We start from the raw sequence: 12,114 nt of genomic DNA on the forward strand, positions 1-12,114 counted from the left end.
AACTTTCTGCACTGAATTTTCTTAATTTGATATCTGGGTTTACTTTTTGTCTTTTTTTTAAAGCCGAATTCAATAACTTTGGGATGTCCATATATCAATATCTTTGACAAGACTTCCAACAGACTCTTTCATGATTTGTCAGTATCTCCACGACTGAAAGTCCACCCCCAGTTAACTCTTCGCTCTGCGAAGTGAATTCTCCTTGCTTTTGCCTTGACTCTGGACTCCCATTCATCAAAAACCTATAAAAGAAGGTATCCTGACCCTGAAAATATTGCTAAACACATAGTACAAATTTACTCGTTTCCAATTTTCCATAGTTCTTTTTGGACTGCAATTTTCTTGATTTAATTGGAGACAAAAATCTTTAAATGCTCCTTCATTTTGTGAAAACTGTTTTTTATACTGCAGGTACATTTTCAATTGTAGAAGACTGGTCCTTGCTTTCTTGTCTGCTACAAAGTTTAATGTAACAGTCTGTATCATACTTATTTATTCCAAAACGTGCTTACATTTAAAATAACCTGGATAAGCAAAATTTGTATTTATTTTTAGCAAGGGTTATTAGACCAAGCAAAAGCACTGGATTAAAATAAAATAAATAAAAACTGCAACAAATATGTTATATAATTTATTTTGAACTTAATTGAAACTTTATTTTATTTATGTTTTCATATTGTTGCAAAGCGAACTTTTGATTATTAGTTAGGATTTCTTTAGTTATTTGTTGTTACCCCTGTATGTTACGTTGCTTTGTTTACGTTCTACATTCTTTTGTCTGTGTTCTAGAAAATCCTGGCTCCGTTGCTTATATAGAGAGAGATTTATGTTATAACTTAATGAGTGTGAGAGAGAAAGTCAATTTCATGAATATTTGGGAACTTTCTAGAAACCATGGAAGCCTATACAGGGTAATTCAAATTCGACCCTCACCATTGGGATCTCAGAAACCATAAGAGATACGAGAAAGCTTAAATTGGGGCAAAGTTGCGCAATTTAAAGCTCAACCAAATGCTGTTTTAAAAATTTTGATTTTCCGAGTACTTCCGAAGATATCCGAAAAAAACTGAAAATTTGATTTTTTGTTTTTATTTATTTCTAACCTTATTTGAAGAGATATCCCAAAACTAAAAGCATCTTTTCATTGCCACTTTTTCCTAGCTATTCGATGATGGATTCAAATTTGCCACACGACGTTTCGTTTTCTGTCAGTCATCATCAACTTTCTTTTTTCTTATGGGCGCCATATTGGATTTTTAGCCCACCAAATAGTACGTTTTATTCTGATTTTAGTGATGTATCATAACTTATGATTTGCTTCATAAATAACAAAATAATTCAATAAAAACTATTTTTACTTTAGATATTGGCTTTGAGTTAATGGGCCGTTTTAAAAAATGTCATTATTTGACAGTACTTGTCAAACACGATAATTCGGACGATCATTAGATCGTCAATCATAGTTAAAAATGTATCTAGAAAAGAAACCCCCGCAGAAAATGTTATTATTATACAAGCATTGCTGAACTATTTAGGTTAATCAGAAAAACAGATTTGTTAGCATTATCTCTAACTTAAAAGGCTTATTTATGTTTCCAAGAGAAAGATCATCATTTTAGGAACTTAATTTTTTGCCAAGTTTCAATTTTTTATAATGTTAAGTGCAAGTTTATAGTTATTTATACAGTAAGTGACAAACCATTTTTTATTCATTCATATTTATTCGAGTGAGTAAACCGGTTTAAGTCACGTGTCTTATACAGTATTTTATTAAATTTCGACTTCTTATATTTAAAAAAAAAAACTAAAATTACAGTTCTATTAAATTTGCACCGCGCCCCGTAGATGTAACATTGATGTTTGTTTGTTTACATCTGTAAATAGGCGAATGTCATTCAGAGTAATTTAATAGTTATTTATACAGCAAGTGACTTAAACCATTTTTTATTCACGAAAAGAACGACTAGGTCCACAACCGGTTTAAGTCACGTGTACACCTTTGTGACTAAGTATGTTCAGGCCAATTGCGTGTGACAAGTACTACCAAGTAATCTTCATAAAACGGCTCATTCACTGAAAGGTAACAAAGATAAAATCTCTAAAAGCTCTAATGATCGTCCGAATTATCGTGTTTGACAAGTACTGTCAAATAATGACATTTTTTAAAACGGCCCATTAACTCAAAGCCAATAACTAAAGTAAAAATAGTTTTTATTGAATTATTTTGTTATTTATGAAGCAAATCATAAGTTATTATACATGACTAAAATCAGAATAAAACGTACTATTTGGTGGGCTAAAAATCCAATATGGCGCCCATAAGAAAAAAGAAAGTTGATGATGGCTGCCAAAAAACGAAACGTCGTGTGGCAAATTTGAATCCATCATCGAATAGCTGAGAAAAAGTGGCAATGAAAAGGTACTTTTAGTTTTGGAATGCCCCAATTTAAACTTTCTCGTATCTCTTATAGTTTCCGAGATCCCAATGGTGAGGGTCGAATTTGAATTACCCTGTATAAGCAGCTGAACCAGGCCTGGTTAGTTAGTTGTTGAGTTGATGGTAGTAGTGAAGTCGAAGTTGTCAGATAACGAGGTTAAGTGTCAGTGTCAGTTTATTGTTTTGTAAACAATATACAGTGTTGTACAAGAAGTGTGTCATTAAGGAGTACGACGGTACATTTGGTGTCAGAAGTGGGATTGGAGAATCAAAGAAGAGATCCAGAGGAAGACAGAATAAACCGACAAAAGCAGGTGTGTTGAATGCCTGTGAGTACACGACAACAAAGCGCCAAAATGGATGAAGGAATGAAACAACTTATGGAGATGATTCAAGCAATGAAAGCAAGCCAAGACCAAAAGTTCGAAGAAATGAAAGCGAGCCAAGACCAAAAGTTCGAAGAAATGAAAGCAAGCCAAATAAGTCAAGAGCAGTTCGAGGAGTTAAAAGCAAGCCAAATAAGTCAAGAGCAGTTCAAAGCAAGCCAAGACCAAATTAAAGACCAGTTTCAACGACAAGATGAAAAATTAGACCGAGTAATAAATGAAATAAAAGGAGAAATGGACAACAGGATGGAAATTTTGGAAGAAAAGGTAAATGAGAGGATAAGCGGTATGGAGGAGACCGTTCAGACCTTGCGAGAGGAATTTGACAAACTACAGGAAAAGTCTTCAAAGCCAACCGTAGTCGCCAGTTCTAGTGTCTGCTCAAATATTAAGCCACCAGTTTTCGACGGTAAGACCTCATGGCAGGTTTACAAAAAACAGTTTGAGGCTGCCGCAGAGGCCAACAATTGGACATCAAGTGACAAAGCCACTGCCTTGGTTTTGTCACTTCGAGAAGAAGCACTGGAGGTTTTGCAGACTTTGGACGAGAGCCAGTACAAAAACTACGAGGACTTAATCCAACATTTAGAGATGAGATTTGGAAATAAGCACCTAGAACAAGTATACGAAGCTCAGTTGTCTAGTAGGACCCAAAGAAGCACGGAAACACTTCAACAGTATGAAGCTGACATTGCTCGATTAGTTTGTCTGGCCTATCCAACGGTCTCTCAAGACATTAGAGAGCGAATGGCAGTACGGGCTTTTGTACGAGGTCTTAAAGATTGTGACACAGAGCAAGCAATACGATTAGCGAGATGCCAAACATTGCATGATGCTCTTGCCTACGCTTTGGAGTTTGAGGCGGTCAAGCAAGTATCACGCGGACATACTCGAGTGCGTCAAGTCAGAAGCCTTACACCGGAACCGAGAAACCGATCTTCCAATTCAGATCACACAATCACTCAGTCAGACTTGAATCGTCAGCTGGAGACATTTCGAAAAGAACTAATGGGAGCGTTAAACAGAAGAAGTCAGAACAACCGAAACGCTCAAACCACCACGTTTACTCGGTCATTGGAATGCTGGAACTGTGGAGAAAAGGGGCACATTCAATCGCAGTGCCGCAAACCTAGAAGAATGCAGAACCAGGAAAACGAAGAGTAGCCAGTTTTCCGGGGCAAAAGCTGGCTACGCAACACTGTCAAGCCCCACCAACCATAATCAAAGTAGCCCGTCTTCAGCACGAAAACACCAGCTTAATAGTGACCGGTAAGATTTGCGGCCGGGATTGCCAAATGGTTGTTGATACCGGTTTTTGCCATACTATCGTAAGGCCGGACATGGTGAAACACTGCAGGACTAGCGACACTGGTACAAAGTTTATATTGGAAACTGCCGCTGGTGAGTCAATGCCTTTTCTGGGAATCCATGAAGCTGAAGTGAAGCTTGCGCGGCATGTCTTCAACCATACCGTTTTTGTGGCCAACATAACTGATGACGTCTTAATGGGCTTAGATCTTATGGAGCAACACAAGTTCCAGCTGGATTTGGAGAATAGACTGATCAAGACTGGACAAGACGAGATTGTTATGATGACACCCGAACAAGATATGCGTGTGAGGAAAGTCACGTTGCAAGAAGATGTCAACTTACCTGCAAGATCAGAGACCATCGTTAAAGTTAATTTGGATAAAAAAACGGAATTGAGCAAACTTCAGCTGATAGAACCGAGTTATGAAGAGGAAGATGATGCTGTGAAGAAGGGAGTTCTTGTAGCCCGCACCCTAGTCCAGCAGAAAAACGGCCAAGCATACGTAAAAGTCGCCAATTTGAAAGATTGTGGTCAAAGATTAAAAAAAGGCGATATAATAGCCAAATCCGAACCAGTACTTATGGTGACTAAGGAGTCGCACGAAACAAAACCAAACCCCGACAGTGACCTTCCTGAGTGTTTGGTGCACTTAATGAAAAAGACGAGCTCAATTTTGACTGATCAAGAAAAACAGACTTTTGGCCGTTTGCTTCACGACTACAAGGACGTGTTCGCCTTAAATGAAACGGATTTGGGAAGAACTCATTTAGTGAGGCATAAAATTGAAACAGGGGATTATTTGCCCATTAAGCAGAGACCCAGACGACTCCCATTGGCTAAGCAGGCAGAAGTGGAAAATCTTATACAGGACATGGCGGTTCGCAGCGTCATTGAGCCATCCACCAGCCCTTGGAGTTCTCCTGTGGTACTTGTTACTAAGAAAGATGGGTCGACAAGATTCTGCGTGGACTATAGAAGACTAAATGAAGTTACTAAGAAAGACAGTTATCCCTTGCCCAGAATAGATGACACCATAGACACTCTGGCTAACGCAAAGTGGTTTTCCACCTTGGATCTAAAAAGTGGATACTGGCAAGTGGAGATGGATCAACGGGACAAAGAGAAATCTGCCTTCTCAACTGGAACTGGCTTGTGGCATTTTAACGTCATGCCTTTTGGACTTTGCAATGCTCCGGCAACCTTCGAAAGATTAATGGAAACTGTTCTACGAGGATTGACTTGGAAAACCTGTCTTGTTTATTTAGACGACATCATTATTATGGGCAAAACATTTGAAGAACACCTGCAAAACGTTGAAGAAATCTTCAAGAAGTTCAGAGGGGCAAACCTGAAATTAAATCCGAAGAACTGCAGCTTTTTCCAAGAAGAAGTCGAATATTTGGGACACGTTATATCGTCAAAAGGAGTAAAAACCGACCCGAAGAAAACTGAAGCTGTAAAAAATTGGCCTGTTCCGAAAGACAAGCACGAATTAAGAAGTTTTCTGGGATTGTGTTCCTATTACAGAAGGTTTGTTCGTGGATTTGCTGATATAGCCAGACCCCTACACAAATTGACGGAGAATAACCAGCCCTTCGAATGGACTACAACATGTCAGGAAGCCATGGAAGAACTGAAAGTAACCCTTTGTTCTCCACCAGTTTTGGCTTTTCCACGATCTGGGGAAGAGTTTATTGTGGACGCAGATGCTAGTAATATTGGTTTAGGCGGAGTTTTATCTCAAATCCAAGATGGTGAAGAACGAGTGATCGCCTATTTCAGCAAATCACTATCAAAGCCAGAGAGAAATTATTGCGTAACCAGGAAGGAGCTGTTAGCCGTAGTGAAAACAGTCGAGCAGTTTCACAAATACCTGTACGGACAACGATTCAGACTAAGGACGGACCATGCCTCTCTGAAATGGCTATTTCAATTCAAAAATCCAGAAGGACAAATAGCTCGATGGTTGCAAAGACTTCAAGAATATGACTTCCAGATTGAACACAGAAAGGGACGTTTGCACGGAAACGCGGACGCAGTGTCACGAAGACCTTGTGTGGAAGGTTGCAATCACTGTAAACGCCTGGAGATAGCTGAATTTGGAAAGCCTTGTCGAAGGATCGCTCTGAAAAATGACATCGCATGGGATCGGGAAAACTTGGCTGCCGATCAACGAGAAGACCCCGATTTAGGACAGATAATTAACTGGAAAGAGCGTGGAGAAAGACCAAATTGGGAGGAGATTTCCGCTAAGTCTCCAACATTAAAGGGATATTGGGCATTATGGGAGTCCCTTATTATTGATGGAGATTTACTAAAAAGAAAATGGGAAAGTCCGGATGGGAAAGAAGAACGACCCCAGGTAGTTCTGCCAAGAAACCGAGTTAGTGACGTACTGAAAGAAGCCCATAATGGAATTGGTGGAGGGCACTTTGGCATCAACAAAACGTTAAATGAAGTTAGGGAAAGGTTCTATTGGCTACAAAGCCGCTCAGATGTAGAAGATTGGTGTCGGCGTTGCGCAGACTGTTTCAGTAGCAAGGGTCCCAAAACTCGGAGCCGAGGATGTATGAAGCAGTATAATGTCGGAGCTCCGTTTGAGAGGATTGCCGTTGATGTAGCTGGACCTTTTCCCAAAACTAATTCCGGAAATCGCTATGTCTTGGTCGCAATGGACTACTTCAGTAAATGGCCAGAAGTGTACGCAATACCAAACCAGGAAGCCGCTACTGTAGCAGAAGTTCTGGTTGACAACTTCTTCTGCAGATTTGGAGTACCGAGGGAGCTGCATTCGGATCAAGGGCGTAATTTCGAATCGGCAGTATTCACGGAAGTGTGTGACCGATTGGGAATTAAGAAAACCAGAACTACTCCATTACACCCACAGTCAGACGGAATAGTGGAACGTTTCAACCGGACACTAGACAACTACCTAAGGACAGTCGTCGATAACAATCAGACAGATTGGGATCAGCACATTCCGTTGTTCCTGATGGCTTATCGATCGGCAGTACATGATTCCACTGGCAAAACACCAGCTAGTGTTGTCTTTGGAAGGGAGCTTCGATTGACAATGGATCTTCTTTTTGGACGACCGGAAGAACCCCCAGCCTCTTGTGATAGCTATTCAGAAAAATTGGCGCAACGCTTGCACGTGATCCATGAGGAAGTCCGGCAGAAGTTGAAATTTGCAAGCGACCGACTAAAGACAAGATATGACAAAAGGGCCAACAGCAGCGGAGTCCAAGCCGGCGATCAGGTCTGGTTATACAATCCTGCTCGAAAGAAAGGAAAGTCACCGAAGCTACAGAGGTCATGGGAGGGACCCTACGACGTCATAAAGCGTCTGAACGACGTCGTCTACAGAATACAGCGAGGACATCGGGCGAAAATGAAAATAGTTCACCTGGATCGACTTGCACCTTACCGACCACCCAAAGCTGGTGAAGTTGATGATCGGGACGATCAACTCTAGGAGGGGGGCAGTGTTGCAAAGCGAACTTTTGATTATTAGTTAGGATTTCTTTAGTTATTTGTTGTTACCCCTGTATGTTACGTTGCTTTGTTTACGTTCTACATTCTTTTGTCTGTGTTCTAGAAAATCCTGGCTCCGTTGCTTATATAGAGAGAGATTTATGTTATAACTTAATGAGTGTGAGAGAGAAAGTCAATTTCATGAATATTTGGGAACTTTCTAGAAACCATGGAAGCCTATATAAGCAGCTGAACCAGGCCTGGTTAGTTAGTTGTTGAGTTGATGGTAGTAGTGAAGTCGAAGTTGTCAGATAACGAGGTTAAGTGTCAGTGTCAGTTTATTGTTTTGTAAACAATATACAGTGTTGTACAAGAAGTGTGTCATTAAGGAGTACGACGGTACAATATTTTACTCTCTCGGATGGCATCAGCTAAATTGTTTATCGATTCAGCTACTGCCAGAATGGAGTTTAATATTTCTTTTAATCCAGTATTTGTTGATTGAATGTGTTCTTCTAAAAGAGCTGGAAAAATAAATTCTAACTGTTAGAAACTAGCAGATAATTTAAGTGTTACTGCAGCCTGAATAATAATGTTTTAATGGTTAAGTTGTTTTTTATCAGCCTAGCTACTTACATTTTGTATTTTTCATAGACGATAAACATATCTTTTTGCTGCCAAACATCTTTCTTTTTCTACCTTCATTGGATCCATTTTCTTCCTTCATTGGATTTAAGGAATTTTCAAAACACTCTGAAGCCTCATTTCTATCTTTATCTTCAAGTATCTGATTACTGACTGAATTATTTATAATTTCTGTAGTTATTGCAAACGCTTTTGATGTAATGGTGTCTTTCCTATGGTTCCCTTCAAAAACATAAATAATTTGTTTTTAGTTTAGTTTTAGTTAGATGCAACACTATCATGCATGTACACATTTTACAAAGTCATACTATTATTTATAAAGTGCTTAACATACTAACAAAACAGACCCTCTTGACCAAAAAAAGGGTAATTCTTAATATCGCTAAAAAATCCTCTACGAAATCATAAACTTGATATCAAAGTTGCAAAGAAGTCAACTTAATTCTAATTGATTCTTTAAGAGACAGGCTAGTGTGTTGAGCCCTTTAAATCAAATAGACTCTTTGACTTATTCTCTATGTTAGTAATGACATCCAGCATTAAACAAAAATTTTATTCTACTACTAACATTAAATCACAAAAACTTATAAAACTCACCAGCCACTGCAATACCTAGTAATTCGGGTATTTCTTGGATTCCACCAGGGAAAATATAAAGTCCAGTTAAATTGACACATTTTTTTTCTACATCAGATAGTTCCGCATTATTCCGAATTTTTGCTTTTATGTGGGATTTGCATTCAATGAAGGCCTAAAATTTCATAGTCTATTTTACTAATAGGCTCTATAATATAAATGAATCAGACAGATACAATACAATACAGGTACATGTGAAATTGCAATAAAAGTCTTAACTACTGTAAATTATATACCTTTTTCCATTGTTCACCAGTTTTTTGGGTACCTCCAATAGAATTTATAGCCTTTGCAGCTTTTTCCCAAGATTGTCTTTTGAAATCTGGGGTACCTTTTCCCCACTTTAAAACCTCAGAACTTTCTACCTCAGTTAGAAGTTGAATATATTGCTGTCTTGCGGCTTTCTTAGACATATCTAAAATTGACTTAAAAATTAAGTTTGGTACTTTATCCTAATTTTGAATTAAGTACTTACCGTTGCCGGAAAAAAAATCTGAAAAACACCTGTGACGGTGTTGCCTACCGTCTCGTTCCTTTCTTTACTCGGAGTAGGTTAGTGTCGAAGTATCTGTCCGTGTTGGGCAAGATAATAATGACAGACGACTTCCTTCCTTCCTTCCTGAATCCCCTATCCAACTAGGGGAATATGGCTTCTGCTCCCTATAAGGGGCAATTTGCCAGGGGTTTTCTTTCTGTCCAGGATTTGTCTGACTCTAGGTCATCCCCAGACGGGCCTCTTGGTGCTGATTTTTCCGCTTTTCGGGTGAACTCGACACGCGGTTGACTATTCCACGCGCTAGCCCAGAACCGAATGTTGTTTATATTTTAACTTCTTTTAAAAGTTCTAAAAAATCGCTTAAAGGCACGATCCGAGCAAAAGATGTAGTCCTTCCTCGTGGAAACTATAACCGTCACTGTCACATCCACGTGGTCTTCTCCTAGGTTTTCACCCTTTCCGCCTTTTGGAAGTGCACCGCACAAGACAAATCCCCGTAGACTTTTAGGAATCGACGTTTCCACTTAGAGCTCCCACTATCTCCACTCGACCGGCTGCGGAGTTCGGTCGTCAACTTCAAATTTCTCTGAGCACCGTTTCAAGAAACGTGGTTTCTTAGCGACAAAAAACTGGCACCCACGAAACAGACGTGCGATACGTTTCAAGTTGAAAACCGGACTCGACAGACGACTTAGGTTATTTTTTATTTGACATTGCACATTTTTCCCGGTTATTTGAGAATAAAGACAGTGTCGGGCAAGTGAACAAAATGGTTGTCGGTTATCGTGCTAGTTCCTAGTTTTTCGGTTTTTCTCATATCACGGCGGTGTATTTAGTCTTAAGCATGCTGGAAATTTTCCATTAATGGCAGACTATCAACAAGCAATGAATAAATGCAATTCGGTTTATTCAAAAAGCAAAATGGTGGTGTTTTATTGATAGTGACGACCATCCGTTCCCCACATGGTCACGTGCTCAATATCCAACGCACACCACACACCAAAATCCGTTTAAAATTTACATAATTTGTAAGGTTAGGTCGGTACTGCTCCGTCTGGTTTGGTCTGGCCATAACACAAATGCAATGTTGCCATAGTAAAGCTTGAAATTTTATCAATCAATTGTTACTAATAGTAGTGATCAATTTTCATTGAAATTATTTCAATATTGATATTAAGTCAATGGATTTACGGCATAAAGCTGAATATCTACGTATCAAGTACTATGATTGTAAAGAAAACATCTTTGTGCTGCTGCTATGTTTTTTTTAAACAATAAATCCAATACTTAATAAATCTAAATTTTTAGATATTTCGTTTCGTAGAACTTACCCCTTCCTATAAATACCATCTCAGAAGAATGTAATGCCTCCACTCTGTGAAGATGGACTACTTTAATGAAGAGAGAGAATCAAATAGTAATAGAAAACCACGGACAACGCCTGTAATCCCTTGGGTGCATATTGTGCACTCGTGCATCCACTGTGACGTCACCCGGCGTAACGCATTGAGGAAAGAAGTTCTGCTGATAGACCATCTTGGATCTGTTATGATGTCAAATGCCAACTTGTCACTTTGCTGTGGTTTTGTTTTTTTTGTTGTGTCAAAAAAATTTACATGCAGCTGAAATAATTATTGTATTTTTATTACAATAATCCAATAATTGGGGAAGATTATTCACTAAATTCAAGTAAATGTATATTTTTCAATGGTGATAATGCATACAACGCCTGCTAGCCCAGGTAAGATTACAATCGCAATTTCGTACCTAACCTGAAAAAACTCTGCTGATGCATCTTTTGTATACATTACTAAAAATTTGTCTAGTCTGAGAATTTTTTAAGGGTGGTTCAACTAACAAATTGGGCCCCTTTCGCAGATCTGTATCCTGTATATGCTGAATACTTCACTACTTTTCCATGTGGATGAGAAAATATAACTTTTATGAAGAAATTGACCTAAGCGAAGAACAAATTACCCACTAAGAAGATTGCAACATATCAATCAAGTTGAAGAGTGAAATTGTGTGCAATGGGTTTTACTACTTACATTAGAACAGTGAATAAAAAAGCAAGGTTTAAGGTCAGTATATTGATTTTATTTAAATTAACATTCAAATGAAAACTAATGCATTTTTCATTATTGTTTTATGTTTAATAATTATCATTATACACTTTAGTAAACAACATTGCTCAACATTAAGTTAATATGTATTATACAATGTCTTTGTAAAGTATGTACTGCATAAATTTGATGAACTGGAAGGGACTTAAGCCTAGTTTATAAAACAAAATTTAATTTTAGTTATAGTATTAATATTAGGACTAAGAATAGAATCAATGCTTATGACCCAAAGAGTTTGTAAACAAAAATAATTAATTTTTAGTGTTAGTAATAACTGAATTCACTTAAAAACTAAAATTTTTTTATGGCTAATACTAAAATTAAATCTTTTTGGCCTTTTTGGAACTGCAGTTTGGTTAACCTGGCATTGACAGATAAATATTATCACAAAAGTGATAGTTTTTAGGTACATTATTTTATTAACTTTTTTGTTTTTGTTTTGGGTTCCAGCTTAAAGAAAAAGGATTGCAGCTACAAGCTACAACTTTTTATTTAATATTTACTATTTATGTACTGGCACTTGGGAGTCTATATGTTATGTAATAACCTCCATACACTTATCATTTATAATCACCTTCAATTTTTACAGTGAATACTAATACTTG

The 12,114-nt window shown here is 38.0% G+C and overlaps 1 protein-coding gene across 1 annotated transcript; it reads left to right on the top strand.

Moving 5' to 3' along the window:
• The first annotated feature begins 2,756 nt into the window (after positions 1-2,756).
• LOC145735470 (uncharacterized) lies at positions 2,757-4,023 on the top strand. Its single transcript, XM_081989384.1, has one exon. It carries the CDS (start codon positions 2,761-2,763, stop codon positions 3,985-3,987), a length of 1,227 nt encoding a protein of 408 aa, XP_081845510.1. The 5' UTR covers positions 2,757-2,760; the 3' UTR covers positions 3,988-4,023.
• The last annotated feature ends 8,091 nt before the right edge of the window (positions 4,024-12,114 follow it).

This window comes from Ips typographus, linkage group LG11 (genome assembly GCF_016097725.1).
Source record: "Ips typographus isolate SLU linkage group LG11, UJ_Ityp_2.0, whole genome shotgun sequence".
NCBI classification, from domain to species: Eukaryota; Metazoa; Arthropoda; class Insecta; order Coleoptera; family Curculionidae; genus Ips; species Ips typographus.